Here is a 17,358-nt window from a genome sequence, read left to right as displayed (position 1 = left end):
GCATGCCAAACACGACCAAATCAAACCTGTATATATATATATATATATATGAGAAATGTTAGGTATCATGAAATTTTTTTCATGAAAATGATCATGAAAAATTTATGATCCTTAGATTACCTTGATTAGTGTGTGGTGTTTTATTCTAAGTGTAATCCAAAGGTCACAAATCGTTCATGATCATTTTTATGAAAGACTTTTCATGATACCTAGCATTGCTGTATATATATATACATCAAAGTGATAACTAAATCCCCTTCATTTTAGCACTGCAAGTTGAGGTCATTCTTAAATCTTTGAAGCCATGTTTAGAGCTCTAAGCACACGTGGCGGTGGCGGTGGTGGTGGTGGATATGAGCGGTTGGTGGATGAGTCCTCCGGCGGTCTTTTAGAGGCGAAGTTGAATAGAGTCACAAGCTTGCCAGCTAAGCTGTTTGGTTCATCGTCGACGAAATTGACTCCGGAGTTCAATTTTCCAGCGAATTTTCCGGCGAAGCAAGCGAAGAAGGTTAGTAAGATTCACCCGTGGTTCGGATTATTCGACAGGCGCCGCCGGAGGAAGAAAGCGACGGCTAAGCCGGAAGTAGCTAGATATTTGGAGTATGCGAAGGAAGGAGGTGTATGGGATGTGAATTCTAATATGCCTGTAATTTACTACAAATGAAGGTTTAATTGTTATTTATTCCTTTTTCTTTTCTTTTCTTTTCTTTTTTTGTTTTTGTTTTTGTGGGTACTTGTGGTTTGTTTGTTTGTTCGTTTTTTTTTTTTTTTTTGGGGTAAATTACAAACACCTCGAGATGTACTTAAATTATAAATTGCTCTCTATGGTTCTAAAAATTACATTATGTCTCTTGAAGTTTTTAATTTCATAACAAATAGGTCATTTTATTAATAAATCATCAAGTTAATTAACAGTTTTTAATAATGTTAAAATTTTATTTCAATTAATAATTCAGATAATTTTATTATTGTATAGGTGAACAATTAAAAATTTCTTTTTTTTAATCAATTCTGTTAAATAAAAAATATTGACAGTAAGGTATTTGTAATTTTTCAAATCATAAGGGAGAATTCATATTTTAAGCAAATCTCAAGGGGTGTATTTATAATTTATCTTTTTTTTTTTTGTTTGGTGGTAATAATCGGGCCGAAGCCAAAGAAACAAAGACTACACCCTAATAACCCTAGAGGAACAAACCCCTTTTTGTGGTAATAATTGGGCCAAAGCCAAAGAAACAAAGACTACATCCTAGTAACCCTGGAGGAACAAACCCTGTTTATCACTCTCCAGAACCACTGTCAACCAAGGCGGGCCATCTAGCATAGCTTCATGCAAGCCTTGTAGACTTAAAGCATTCTTCGCAATAAGGTCTGCACATACATTCGCTTTATGCCAAATCTGCTATAGCTCACACTGCCAATCCTTTGTCAATAGTTCCCTAGTCTCCTGACAGAGATTGAAGTTGTGGTGGGCAATGTTACTTTGTTGAATAGAATGAATCGCTTCGGCAGAATCCGTTTCAATGATAACATTGCGGTGTTCGTGAGCCCACGTCATATGTAATCCTTAGTCGATGGCCCATAGCTCCTCAACAAGAATAGACGAACAACCTGTAAGATAATCTTAACAATGGCAATGGTTCGAGTTCCCGTGAGGGTGTTTAATCACGCAGAAGAATACAATCTAGAAGAGAAAAAAACAGAGAGAAAATCGAGTAAATAGAACCCATGTTCTTTCCGTATATTTATAGTATATATGGTGGTTGTTGATCAACCGTTATAACCATTGAAATCAAACTCAATAGTCACCATATATCCAAACGTTTTGTCTCTTCATTTAAACTTCAAACTTCTAACTTCCAGTTGCTTCTTCCTGCGGGAAGACTGTATCACTATATAAAGATTTGATTCAGTGTGAGAAGATCCACCATATTATGGTGTGATCACCTCTCATACCTTCATTTCCCATTTGATCACATTATAATATTGGTGATAAAACCTGAATTGAACATGTTTACCTTGGTACCAAAATTTTGCCTCATGCCAACTTTCATCTATGAAATTACCTCATAGATCGACGTTTGATTGTGACTTGGCCATACGTGCGCACGTTTTCGCCATCAATCTGACCGCACCTGTACGAATGTGTACTCCTGCTGACAACACACTCCAGATGACTTTAATTTACTATATTTCAAGTGAACGGCATCAATTTTCAGTGATGGGTTCATAGTCCATACCCAATCACCATTGACGACTTTAGCCACACATTTTTCATGTGCCGACCTGCACTGAAATTATTGTTAAGTACTTCCTTTAAGACCCATTCTTGAAGGTTTTCCTTAACACATCTTATCAATGAATTTTTGCCGATCAAGCAGACAATATCATCTAGTTAGCACGTTGCATATTATGGACTTTACATTTCATGCTAACTATAATATCCGTACCTTGTCAGTTCCTCTATCTTGTTACTTGACCAAACACATGTTTCCAAGCAAGATGGAGTCGCAAAATATCGGTTATCTAGGCGTCCCCAGAGTCATAGGCGTCCCCAGAGTCATCCAACTATGCTCTTATATAAGTTGCCAAACCACCTAACTAGTCATTTTTCAATCCTATATTAGCTATATGTTCTCTGAATTTTTCCAAAGACAACCCTTTGGTCATAGGGTCAGCCACCATCTCTTCTGAGGGTATATAATTGACTTTAATTTCACCTCTCTCCATTATGTCCTTAATATAATGGTAACTTACATCAATATGTTTTCCCTCAAAGTTATTTGCTCCACTTTTTATTAATGAGATGGCGGACTGATTGTCACAAAACATATTGACCGGTCTGGCAGGTATACTTAATTGTAAACTGTTAACAAAATGTTTTATCCAGACCGCATTAATCACAGCTGTGCTGCAAGCTACGTATTTAGCTTCCATAGTGTACTTTGCAACACAACTCTGTTTCTTACTTAACCAAGAAACTGTTGTTCCACCAAACAAGAACACATGACCACTAGTAGCTTTTCTGTCATCTACATCTCCTGCAAAATCCGCGTTAGTGTATCCTTTTATATCTAGATCACACAAACCAAAACATAATTTCAAATTCTTAGTGCCTTTTAAAATCTGAATATTCTTTTGACTGCTTGTCAATGTTCCTTACTTGGATTTGATTGAAACCGACTTACCAATCCGACTGCATGACAGATGCCAGGTCTTGTGCTTGTCATAACATACATTAGGCTGCCTATTGCCTGAGCATACGAGACATTTCTCATTTCCTCAACGTCAAACTTAGTTTGAGGACTCATACTTTTACTATAATTACCAAAATAAAACTGTCACATCATTTTTGGTATAAAATTTTGTTCACGAATTTTGGTGGAATAGCATTTTCCATATGAAAATGATCTACCTATTCCATCTTATATGGTATTGCGTAGTGTATTGTATTGAATTGTCAGGTTCCTAGATTCAAGAAAACATTGTTATTTTATTTTTTATTTTTTTCATATATATCCCACTCTCTACTCCTCACAACATTCCAAATCCCTAGCTAGTTTTTGTTTTTCCAATGAAGTTTTTTTTTTGCTTCCTTTAATTGCGTCTTTGTTTTACCCCCAAAAATAGAGAGGTTGGAGCTTTGAACTTTGTCCCAGTTCAGTGATGTAAAGTGCAAATTTAAACTCATAAAAATGAATCTGATTTATATCAAAAGAAAAACAGTGAGTTTGAAGGAGTGATGGGGCTTTTTGTTTTTTCGGTAAGAAGAGTGGTTAAATGATTAATTGTTAGTAATTGCTTTTTTGTGCCTAACACAAGGTTTGATTTTAGTTTAATCTTTGTTAACTCTTGAATATTGATAGTGAATTTTGGGTGGCTTTGTGTACTAAGATTTATGTGTGATTGCTGCAGATACTACAATTGGCACATTAAATTGCAATCTATTAAATTAATCTATCATTGGATAATTTTTCATTGGTAATCTATTTGAGAGTTTGGCCTATTCTATGCAGGTTCTGCAAGCTTGCATCGATTTGAAGCTTGGGAGTTCTTTGCTAGATTTTGAATGCCATTTCAACGAAGCCCTTGAAAAGAAGATGTGATGAGTTGAGTTGTTTTGTTATGTAGCTAGATATAACTCCAATTACAATCTGTTCATTGAATAGTTGAATATTACAAACAATGCTTATGGCACTAGCCTTATAAATTGTAAATGATACTTTTGAAATCTCTGTCCGTTTATGAAATACAATCAATATATTACATACTAATGAATCAGAGCATGATATTTGTTTGTTATTGAAATATTTTTGATTAAGCCTCTTTGAATGTGATGAGCATTTTATTTTATTTTTTTTGGTGTAATTGAATTTTAATTTGGAGATGAACAGATGGTCTGGTGATATGTTTGATATTTTCTGTTTGGTTGTTGAGAAATCAAGAAAAGAATATAAGTTGATGTTCAAACTAGTATTTTTAGAGGAATTGTTACAAAAAAAATAATAATAATAATAATAATATCAAACTTTTAGAGACCAATTTTAGTTGTTTCAAAAAAATTATAACCTTTACACACCATTTTCATTTGTCCCAAAAACTGAAACTTTTAGAGACCATTTTCATTTGTCCCCAAAACTAAAATTTTTAGAGACCAATTTTTGTTGTCTCAAAAATTAATTTTTTTTGTCTCCATAACTACTTCGTTTGCTCTGAATTGTAATTAGACTTTTAGAGACAAATTTTGGTTGTCTCATAATCAAAACTTTTAGCAATCACATTTTTTTTGTCCCTACAAGTCTATTTATAGTGACAAATGCAAAATTTTGTCTCTAAAAGTTATTTTTTGACTTTTTCAGAAAGGCCATTTGGGACAAACTTCGCGACTGAGAAAATTAGTTGGCTAAAGTTTTTTCCAACAAATACTACACTTTTAAGGACGGAATAAATTTGTCTCTAAAAAGTTGATTTCTTGTGGTACTAACAAATTTGCAGTTGTTTCTATATTGCACATCAAGTTGTTGAAAAATAGCATCGTTGAACCATATTCCGCGGGGAAAAAAAAAATAGTTAATTTTTTCGAGGAAAATGATATAGAATCACTTTCTAAACCCACTAATGTGTAAAAGAGATGATTGGATGATGATTAAGGAAAAGAGGAGAGAGAGAGAGAGAGAGAGAGATAGTTATCTTAGATATTTACTAGTTTGCCACATCATTGGATTTGAGAAGTGCTAACTTTTAGGTTAGAGTAGCACTATTTTTTCAATCATTTTGGGTATGGAATTTACTCATAGAGTTGGTATTGTATCTATGACATGAGAATTACTTGATTTTACAAGCTTTACACGTATTTCTTCTTATCACTATTTAATCTCTAATGTTTTCATCATGCTTGACCAATTTCCATCAAGATGGCCAAAAGAGAAATGGAAAGGGAGAGATGAATCATTAGGGCCATGTTTGTTTGGATGGATATAAACTTGGGATTGGACTAATAGTCCAATAAAATTATTAATCTGATGTTTGGTTAAACAATTGAAGTACGGATTAATTATTTTAAACTTGACTATTAGTTAAGATAGGATACATAATCCAACGGATTTGTAGTCTTAGGACTATTAGTCATGGGAATGCTAATCCAGTCCGTCCAAACAAACATGGTCTAGAAGTACTATCTCTATCAATTGCAGAGAAAAGAATACTTCTATAAAAAAGACTCAAATTTTATATCTCAACTACCAAACAAGAAGGAGATATAGAGAGAGAAATATGAAGCCAATAACTTTTATAAAAGAGACTCAAAATTTAGTCACTCTTACCACTACGGCAGCTTGACTTGCAATTTTGAACAATTGTTGATAAGTTCAGCAAAATAAGAATGTCCAGTGATCGATTATTATTTTGATGTTGACTGCATGTATTCATTCCATCAGAAAAGCTGCCTAGCCCAGTTGACAAATACAATATCTTATTAATTACAATACTTGCCCTTATTAAATATAGGTTCACCTTTCAAAGAAAAAGAAGAAGAAGAATAAAAAGGAGAAGAACTAACAAGGTAAAATTACTAACATCACTAATTTTTAATTTCTCACTTTTCTAAATCTATTAAGAGATGATGTGATTTGGTGTTGAAAATTGGTGGATAATTGTAGATTGTGTATTTGATATGATTGTGATTTTGAGTTGATTTAGTACAGAGGTAGTATGTGGTAGAGTTTTTATGATGTATACAAGCTAATTCCATTTGGGTTTTGCTTAATTTTATTATATGAAAATTGATGGTATGAAAACACACTTTGAAATAGACATGTGTTGTATAGACACAGAATTTCTTCAGGTTGGAATGAGCCGGAATGCATGTGTTGTAGCCTTGAGTTAATGCTTTTGGATAGTTTGCTTTAGTTGGCAATAGTGGTTGGTTTCATCTGGTATTAATACAGACATATAGAATTTCTTCTCTATTCTCCATGTATAAGCTTTTATTACACATAATGATATATTACTCATGTGGACAAATGGGTTTTAGAACATTTTGACTATGTTCCAAGCCATATAGGTGATTTTCATTGAGCTGGTCGTTGTTTTCGTGTCCGAAGTGAAAAACTTTCCATTTTAAGTAATTTGTGCATTAATTGAAGTAGAATATTTTGTGTTATCTTAGGACACTACAACAGAAAAGGGTTTTTACAGCTTTTACGGCGCGCAATGCACACTGTAAAAACCCGTCTACGACGTGCAACACACGTTATATTATGACCAGTTATGGAAAGTCATTCACTTTTAACGACATACTTCGTACACCGTTAAAAACCATTTAACGGCAAATTTTATGCATCGTTATTACTTTTTCTACGACATTCTATAGTACGCCGTTAAAAATTATTTAACGACAAATTTTGTGCATCGTTGTTACTTTTTCTGCAACTACTTTTGCACGCCGTTAATTGGTGAGACAAATAACGACGCTAATTGCATGTCGTAAAATATGTAATACAACTTATTATGCCTGCCGTAGATTATGTAATTTTTTTATTATTATTTCTTTATAAATTCAACAGATTCCATTTGATCAATTTTGTACAATCTAACAAATATTACAAACAAGCATCACAAAACATCAATCAACCACCAAAATATTATTTAAAACATCAAAAAGAAACTATATCCATAAATTATAAACATTCAACAATTGTCTATACATTCCAAACATTCGAAAACTATATCCTTCAGTTCTAAACTGTACAAAAAGTTTAAACCATCCAAAACTATGCATATCTAACTTTCTAAACATATCGACAACTATTAAGAGATTATCTAAAACTACCGACAATAGTTCTATAGCAGTTGCAGTTGTAGTAAATCCACTTGCTCCTATCACAGGGATGAGAGTGCCCAATGTATGTGTTAACGCACCTAAACCCGCAACAATAGCCGGAACAACTAACCCTGTTGCATTTCTTGTCTGCATAACAGAGGAAACTTCACATAAGTACAAAAACCAACGACTCAGCGACAAAAATATTTCTTCTGGCATTAAATAATGTGGTGACCAGAGTGTGATGCCAAAGGCACAAAGATACCTGCAACCAATGCTCAACAACCCACCAGAATTTTTTTGATAAACAGATTCTCTAAGTGGCTGCGACAACATTCTCAAGCAACGACTCTAAATCTTTTAATCTGCAGGGAGTATATAGACAATCGGTTATGATTGGGATAAATAAAACTAAATATCCATATGTTGAACGCGAATGGCTACTTTACCTAACGTTACTCAAGTCGGGGTAGATTGCTATTGCATCTTTAAAATCCCATATAAATTAACAAAGTCATATCATTCCACGATTCCTGCTATTGGTTGCAAGCAACATTTAACTATAATGCCCAGTTATTCCCAATGCAGTGAGAGAGAGACATTACCTGGTTACTTGTCGATGATGTGTAAGTAATAACACATGACATCCCAGCACTTGTCACAGCCTGCATAGGTGAGATTAAATTAGTCAGTCCGAACATCAGCACCCATGCTGCAGATTCTAATGGTTGATTTATTGAAAAAAACAAGCAAAGCTGCCCGTGGCTAATATGGACACAAAAAGAATATCTGACGGAAGTGATCAGATAAATATTGGGACAGAAGATATATTTTCTTTTTCAAGATTCAATTGCCAAACACGTAACAGATGGCATGACCATGACAAGACACTGTAACAGTTAAAGCAAAAAAATTTATAATATACAATTGAGTTGCTATTCTTACCAGAATTTCATGACGTGAAGATGATTTACAGAATAAATTCCAGTTTCTTCAATTGTTCACAATGTGGTCTTAAAACTCTTTGACCTTAAAATTAAGGTTTTAAGCAATTATCACAAGCAAAGAGATTGACCTGTAGCCCAATGACAGAATTTTCGACCACCAAACGTTCTTTCGCTGACAGGCCTAGCTTCTGCAAGGTATAACATTTCTTAATCATATGACAAACTCATAATTGAAAATTATTAGCTTGCATGTACACGCACAAAATACAGAGTATGTATCACACTATGTGGATTACCTTGGCAGCTGTCAAATATATTGAAGGATCAGGCTTCTTTTCTTTCACATCATCACCTACACACAGAAAATTGAACTGCAAATGTTACTTCTTTGAAAGTAAGAGGAAAAAAAGCCCTCACTACTTGCTATGAGTTCAACGTGTAAACAATACTTTTGGCTATAAAATAAAAGATAGTGGAATTGAGCTTGTCGCTAATGGTGGCAGTGGTGGTGGCAATAGTGGAATTGAGCTTAAGGGAGAGGAGAGAGAAAATAAGGAAAAGCAAGAAACAAATAGAGAGAAGAGGTGAAGACTGGACAGAGAAATAGAGTGATGAAAGGAAACACAATGTAATCTAAGAAACACCAACTTGTAAGAAGATATTATGTTCATGTTTGACACCAACACTTGTTTGACACTCCCTGACACATTCAAGATGAAGCTCGGTGAGCACCAAAACAAACCTTGAATTCTAGCCTCCAATCCAAGTCCTCTAATGGTTTCAAGCGTGATTCACAGGCTCTGTTCCCAGCCCAGATAATAGTGGAATTGTCTTCAAGATGAAGATCTAACTTGGTGGGGTTGTTGGCGAGCTTGGCAATTGAGCAGGTTGATGGCTAGCATTAGCATGAGGGGGGCTGACTTGCTTGGTGTGGTTGCTAGTGAACCAAGTGATCGAGCTAGACAATCCCAAGCTTGGGTAAGGTTGAGCATGATTTGAAACGCTCAACTTGGTGATTGGTCCACTAGTCCATTAGCCGGAAGTGGCATGTGGCATTGTTGAGGAAGCCATGATGTGATGATATGGCACAACCGGAGGGTACCACATATCATGGTGGATATAAGGCCATGTGCTAGTCATAAGTCCTTTACCCGTCAAAATCTCTAGCAAAGATTGACAGTTGGACCCACTGGAATTAATTGAAAAATTAGGATCCAATGTGTTGCAACTGAAACTGCATAAATAAAATTGAAACAACGCTCAAATTATAAGGGTATTTAGTGTTACCCATACTTTTTGTTTTGTGATAAGTAGTGTAAGTAACCCATAAATTATTAGTTGCAAAACAAACCTGCCTTGCAAGTTTCCCTTTTTTATTCTTTTGGTTGTCCCCTACTAGTCTACCTTAAGATTTTATAAACAACAATAATCCTTCACAAGGGTTTCATGCTTTTAAAACTTTATTCCTTTCTTTAGATTCTGCAAGACATTTTTGATCTGCATAGATTCTGCAAGATACAAAAGCAATCCATTGACTATTTTGCTTGTGGTCATAGTTAATGAACTGTTAGCAACACAAATGCTTGCTGCAATGGTAGAAGCTCATGCTCAATTGAGCAAATGTGTGTTCAAATTAATGGTGGTACTTCGTACTAAAAACGCCAGAAAGGTTACATCCAGTGTTTTTTAAGGCGAAAAGCGAACCGAGGCGACAAGGTCACCTAACGCCTAAGCGCGAGGCGAGGAGGCGAGGCGAGGGCTTCATTGAAGCGAGGCGACCAGAAATGATATTTTTTTAAAATAAATGGTATAGACAAAAATATAAATATTTTCAAGAACCATCATGCAGTTATCATTCCAAATACTAAATATACATAAACAAAAGAAAATATCTAACAAAGACAAATACAATCCACCAAATTAATTGAATAACCAGGAAATTAAAATAACTAGGAAATTAATTGAATTAAATTAATTGAATTAAAATAAACAAATTAATTGAATTAAACAAATTAATTGAATTAAAATAATTAATTGAATAATCAGGAAATTAAAATAACCAGGAAATTAATTGAATTAAAATAAACAAATTAATTGAATTAAACAAATTAATTGAATTAAAATAATTAATTGAATAACCAGGAAATTAATTAAATTAATTGAAATTTTAACACAGAAGAAAAAAAATAATTGAATTAATTGAAAAAAAATTAATTTTAAAATAATTGAATTTACTTTAAAAATTAATTTTTGCGAATTAAAAATTAATTTAAAAAAAAAAATTGATTCGAACAAAGAAGAAAATTAACCAGGAAAAATAGAATTAATTAAAAAATTAATTGGTTCGACAGTGTTCTTCTTCTTCAAGTCAAAGTCGAACAAAGAAGAGCAACAGGTGAAGTCGAACAAAGAAGAACAGTGAACAAAGAAGAAAGGAAGAAGAAGAAGAAGAAAGGAAGAAGAAGGTAGAAGAAGCAACTCACCTCGGAACGACGTCCAAAGAAGGAAGAAGCAGACCCAGAAGATTCGACTTCGGCAGACGATCGACGAACCTAGTCGATCTAGGGTTTGGCTTCTTATTTAGTAATTAACTTTGTCGATCAAGGGCCCAGATCATTTTAACGAAGTCGATCAAGGGCCCAGATGACTTGAACTTAAATCAGGCAAAAATACGATGAAGCGTCGCTTCTTTACGCTTCACGCTTCATCGCCTAAGCCTCGCTTCAGGCGCTTCTCCATCGCCTCACCATTTCGCTTGGCCTCAGCACACATGAAGCGCTGAAGCCTCGCCTCGCCTCGCTTAGCGCTTAGGCTCGCCTCTGAAAACACAGGTTACATCTACACATGGTCTGCCTTGTCCAGAATCCTGAATTGCCTAGACATACATTACTTAGTGGCATTAAATTCTGCTGTATAGGGCCCATGCTTATTAAAGCTAAGTTATACACCCTAAAACATATGCTACTTTCTCCAAGTAATGCATAAAGAATTGTCCAAAGCATAGTTAACCCTAATATGCAGAACCTTCATTGCAATGTCTAGCATAGAAAACTCTAAATAATAACATAAGTTGCTAATATCATATAGGAACTCGCTAGGTAAGCATCCAAGAGTTGGACCAAGTGTTGGACATAGCTAGAAACTTTCTTTAACTTGTCTTGGTAATTACTCCCAAGAAATATGCAGAAAAATACTTACTGTGTGGAAATGTTGATAAAGTGAAGAAGTATTACTCAATACTTGGAATAAATTGATTCCACTTTAAAACTTCATTAAAGGTCAGTATCCTGTGTGGGAATTCTATATTATTGACCAATCAGTATTAACAAGAAAACTTCAAGAAACCAAAACATTAATGAACTAAAGTATAATATATCCCAAAACTCTATGAAGCTTACTCACAATTACTTGGGTCAACATGTAATCCTTGCTACTTCTAAAAGAATACTATTCTTATTGCCTCAACTTGTCATTTGAGCTTTCACTTGTCCTCAGTCCCCTTAACCCCACACATATCACACTAAACTATCTTTTCATTAGCATGTTTAGAAAAATATTCACATATGATATGTCTTCCTTCTTTTGCATGTGCCTAACAAAGAACATCAGAGATTTGTCAAGCGTGTTCATTTGTGAAGGACATAGCATGTGTCCTTGGCAAGGTCATTAGAATGGAACTCAAAGATCCAAATTCTATCCTAATTTGCATGTGAAATGAATTTCTAGATAAATGCAAATTTATGTTTAATATATATGGAAATGAAAGCTTGATCAAGAATGATAATAAATTATGAGCATAAGGAGATCTGAATTATAAGTGACAAAATCTCAAATAACGAGCAAAGAATAATTAGAAATCACTGATGGATGAAAAGGGATCAACTACTTGCATAACCCTACAAATTGAACAGAGCATTCTGAAATATACAGATTGGCCAACTCAATTGATTCAACTTCCAATAGAAAGGAAACAACACAAAATGTTGACATCATAGATCACACGAATGAAGAAAGCATATATCATCTATGACACAAATGTCAATGCATATTTTAGAAGGAAATACAAGCAGATTGATGAGTAGGTATCTGCATTGTCAACAAATGCCTGACACATTATACAGACAAAATAAGTAAAGAAAAATCTCTTCTTGAAACTGATCGCTTACCTGCAAGGAAGCAATCAAGACTTTTGAAGCGCTCCTGAAACATGAAGACAACATTAAATAGGTTACTCTATCTTATATAATTAAAAATAAATAAAAAATTTCTGAGAGGGACTTGCAATTCCAATAAGGTTCTCAAGGCAGAGCACGACAGAACTTTTAGTTGCAGCAGAGCAGACTGCTAATTTTTTACCCTATAACCATCAGCCGAAAAGCAAATATGATAACAGAGGGAAGCAAAGACAAGCGTTTGCAGGAAATTACAGTCAAGGTGTCACCATCCTCGTAGTCCAACCGGTAGATAACACACCTGATACATGAAGACAAATGTTATCCACACAAACCTTAATAATTATAATAATCTAAAAACTGCACTCACAAATCATTGTTTCCATTCTGAGTGCTTTATGTCTTATAATTCACTGAAGGTAAAGAGGCAATTGTATCAAAAGAAAGCCCTCTGCTTTCAGTTCTAACTACTTCCCCCAATGCAAGCAGCTCCTAAAATATCAAACCAAACTCCATTAGCAAACTATAATAATGCTTCAACCAAAAGTCAGATTCAATAGACAAATTTACCTCATATGATAGTTCATCCAGATCTAACTCCTCCCATGTATCCTGAAAGAACCCAGTGAGACATGAGATATTAAGAACTAGTTAGGATTAACTTTAAAAGCAACAACTTTGGTAATCATATGCATACAAATGCATACATAACCTAAATTTCATATACATGATTAATAGCCATAGACTAAAAATCTTATTTCATTACAAAAACAGAGAGTACCTCTGCCCAGAAGCTCAAAAAAATAACTGCACATGACACAAATCACGAAACTTTTATGCCATATCTCAACAATGGTAAAACAATGTAACAGAGGAATAGTAAAAAATGCCTTCATATCTATCCCACTAGTGGATAGAAAAGGGAAATCAATTTCTATTGGTAACCAAAAACATGAAATAAATGTTATAATAGAGTGGAAACTGATGTACAATTCTAAAGATAGCAATTACATAGAACAACTTGAACATGAAAGAGAATAATCATCAAACCAAGCAAGTGGTACAGAATGGTCAGACTGAATTGATAGAGTAAGTTCAAAAATATAGTCTACCAATAGCAGAATGAAGCATGTCAGCACCAATACTCTGTGGAATGCATCCTGAAAAATTCAAGCGACAAGACTAGCCACCATGTAGGTTTCAATTGGGACACAATGTCACAATGCACAATTTACTCTTACAGTTGCATTAGCAAACCTTTTATGTTGTGATATTTTCCTCAATATGTAATTCCATAATTCTCTATTTATAATTACACTAGTTGGAAAATTTGACTTATTCCTGATTCTTGTTCAAGAATGTTCTCATTAAAGTCAACTTTTGATGATATAACCAAACATATATACTGGGATAGATATGTAATTTTAAAACTTGTTTGGGCAGAGCCCAATGCCAAATGAATATCATCTTCAAATGTCATTGGTACTTTAATTTCATTACTCTAGAATAACTTTCTTTGACAAGGCCTAGAATCCTTGGAAATGTCATGAGCTTCATATTAGAATAAATTTCTTTAACCTACATATGAGACTTCAAGCATATGTCCTCGTGGGTGTGATGGCTACTATTTAACCCACTTCTATCAGATTTCTAACATCAAAAAGTCACTACCATCAGGAGTATGGTTTAGTTTCTCTTTGGCTTCTGCAACAATTATTATTTATGTACGTAGAAACCCGATTAACAAACAATATCCAAAAGACCTTTTAAGTTATGATATTTTTCTTGTAGATTCGAACACTTATCCTTATATAACTCCCCCCAATTTAACCTAAAGCCAACTTAACAATTAGCTTTAAAAAAACTGAGAATTTCTATACATCTCCAAATCTTAGCTTTTGGTTTTACCATCGATTATGCTTCCCCAAACAAACAAACAAACAAAAGGCTTGTCGAGTTGAGTTGAATAGAACAAAACTGTAAGTGGCACAAATTGAAAACATTCAAAATCTGATTGTTAGTCTTGAATGAAATGTTTCAATTAAACAGGGAATAAATCACAAATCTACGAACCTAACAATTTTGCATGTCATCAGTCAAATTTGATCTAGCTTTTGGTAAGATATCCAAATCATTTGAAAAGAATAATGTAGAGTAATACCAAAGTCATACGAATCATTTAAATTTAGAAAAAACCACAACAGTTGTTACCTTGAGGTCATCAGAAACAAATCTTGCATCAACAGCCGCAAGAGTGGCCTCAACTGTGAAAAAGATAGGAATTAGTGAAAATTATATAATACTATAACTACAATACCAAAAACAAAATGTAATAGTGACACAAAAGAAGGAAGGTTAAGAAATTAAAACCATGCTAGAGCATCTTGAATGAAAATTATCGCGAGTCACGAAAGCATTTAGAGTTTCAAAAAAAAAAAAAAATTTGAAAGTATGTCAACAATTGGGGATAACTTTCCTAGAAAACAAAAAATTAGCAATGAAAAAAAAAAAGAGAGAAAATTAACAAATCTAGGGACATAATATTATAGAGAAAAACCTGCAGCACCAAGTTTCTCAACAAGCTTCTCTATCATTTTAAAATTCTCAGCGCTTTTCAATGCTCGCCCCCAGTGACCACTATACGTACATTTCCAAGATCTGGGCGCTCTGAATTCTGAGAACTAAGCTTTATATATCTAGATTTACCAATTGCATCTTCAAATAGAATAAAAAAGTTTAATGTTATGACATGTAGTAGCTTTTAATAGGCTATGACTAACCAAATCATTCCAATAAGCAAATATCCAAAATATTGTTAATCCTATAGGGGCCTAAATATTCGGGAAGGACCATATAATTATATGCAAGAACAACAACCCTAAATAACATGCCTGTTTGGTGGAACTTAACTTCAGCTTATTTCAACTTATGACTTAATTTAAGGGTTGGTTTGAGATGTTCTAAAAAATTGCACTTTTTGACTTATTGATGGGTTTGGGTTGGGTTTGGGTTGGGTTTGATGTGATGTGTTAGAGAGGTGATGTGATTTAAATAAGATGATGTAACTTAAATAAGATAGTGATTTTTTGACTTTTTGGCTTATTTAGTACATGTCAAACTAGCCCTAAGTCATTCTGATCTGTTTGGTGGAACTTAAAGCAGCAAATTATAACTTAAAAAAAGTCATTTTAAGCCAATTTCCTCAAGTTGCTCCGGAGGTGCTTCTGATTTCCGCTTAAGCGCGCATCTGTTTGGGGGGGCATGAAATGACTTAAATGCCCCTCCAAAACTTCAACAATTACGGTTATATAAATAAAAAAATCTCATTTTTGTCTCTTCTCTCTCTCTGTCTGGCGATTTCCGGCCATTTCGGGCGATTTCCAGTAACCCAGAGATCTCTATCCCTTGCTCTCTCTCTCTCTCTCTCTGCTACAGCCATGGCACCGAACCTAGGGTTTGTCGTCGTCGGGTTCGGAGGGTGGATCGCGATCGCCAGATCGTGGCAGATCGCGATTTCCGGCGAACTCTCTCTCTCTCTCTCGCTCTCTCTTTCTGCACATCCATGGCACCAAACCTAGGGTTTTTTGTCGTCGGGTTCGGAAGGTGGATCGCGATCGCCAGATCGTGGCAGATCGCGATTTCCGGCAAACATGAACCAGAGATCGCGGCAGATCGCGTGCAACGTCGCCGATTAGATTTCTCTCTCTCTCTCTCTCGCGCCGAAGAGAACTCTCCGATCAGATTTCAGTATTTTTTAATAAAAGAATAATAATAATAATTAAGCCATTATTATTAATAATTTTAGTATTAATTATTAACATTGATTTCAAAAATTAATAATTTTAGTATTTTTATATTAATTAATACTAATTAATAATTTTATTATTAATTAAATTTCAGTATTTTTATATTAGTTAATACTAATTAATAATTTTATTATTAATTGATTACAAAAAGTCATTAATTGAAATAATATTGAACAAAATAATTAAACAAAATAAATTGAAATAAAAAATAAATAAATTAAACAAAATAATAATAAAAATAATTTATTAATATTGAAATAAATTGTGCAATTTATAGCCATTAAATAAATTACACAATTTAATTGTAATGAAAAAGAATAATAAATTAAAAAAATAACAATTGTTATATTATTAATTGTAATAATTTTTTTTAATAAAAACAGGATCAAAAAATTTAATAACAATTGTTGATTATTGTATATTTTTGTAATGAATTAATTATTAATTGACACAAATTAATAACAATTGTTGATTATTAATATTAATTGAAACTAATTAAGCCATTAATTGATACTAATTAATAATTTTAGTATTAATTGATACTGATTAAGCAATTGATTGATACTAATTAATTTATAATGACAAAAAATTATTATAATAACACTTCCATTACATTTTTATCAAGTGTATCAATTTTTATATTAGTTGATACTAATTAATACTAATTATATTAATTTTTATTAATTAAATAATTTTTTTAAATTAAAATTGAAAAAAAAATGACAAAATTATCATTTTTATATCATATAAGGGCAAAAAGGTCAATTACACAGAAAAAACTATTTTACAGCTTATTTACCAAACACTATTCTGCTACTTAAATCTATAATCCCATAGTTACACCAAACAGGTTACCAGCTTATGCTCACAGCTGTAAGTTATAATCTATAATCACTTTCCCACAGTTCTACCAAACGGGGCCAACGAAAATTGTGGAACTAACAAATCCCAGAAAACCACAGGACCTTAAAGGCGAACTTATATTTGTAAAAAAAAAAAAAAGGTAAAATATCATTGCATCCCCTCAAAACGAAATTGAAGTCTCATCCTTAGATTCAACTATCACTTTGGGAATATCATTATGTAAGTTTTAAACCAAAATTATAAATATT

At 33.4% G+C, this 17,358-nt stretch overlaps 1 protein-coding gene and 1 long non-coding RNA gene across 2 annotated transcripts; one reads left to right on the top strand and one right to left on the bottom strand.

Moving 5' to 3' along the window:
* The first annotated feature begins 213 nt into the window (after window positions 1-213).
* On the top strand, window positions 214-4,308 carry LOC114267914 (uncharacterized). Its single transcript, XR_014362895.1, has 2 exons — window positions 214-666; window positions 4,017-4,308. It is a non-coding gene; the product is annotated as an uncharacterized LOC114267914 (long non-coding RNA).
* A 3,166-nt stretch (window positions 4,309-7,474) lies between these two features.
* Window positions 7,475-15,034, bottom strand: LOC114267818 (haloacid dehalogenase-like hydrolase domain-containing protein At4g39970). Its single transcript, XM_082917892.1, has 10 exons — window positions 14,998-15,034; window positions 14,652-14,704; window positions 13,011-13,052; window positions 12,551-12,625; window positions 12,435-12,468; window positions 8,565-8,620; window positions 8,397-8,456; window positions 7,927-7,986; window positions 7,771-7,857; window positions 7,475-7,686 (listed from the first exon to the last, which is right to left on the bottom strand). The coding sequence occupies exons 1-9, from the start codon at window positions 15,032-15,034 to the stop codon at window positions 7,810-7,812; spliced, it is 465 nt and encodes a 154-aa protein (XP_082774018.1). The 3' UTR covers window positions 7,475-7,686; window positions 7,771-7,809.
* Window positions 15,035-17,358: the final 2,324 nt, after the last annotated feature.

Source organism: Camellia sinensis, chromosome 3, assembly GCF_055761805.1.
Source record: "Camellia sinensis isolate YWXY chromosome 3, ASM5576180v1, whole genome shotgun sequence".
Taxonomy (NCBI): domain Eukaryota; kingdom Viridiplantae; phylum Streptophyta; class Magnoliopsida; order Ericales; family Theaceae; genus Camellia; species Camellia sinensis.
This window is presented reverse-complemented; position numbering and strand designations above follow the sequence as displayed.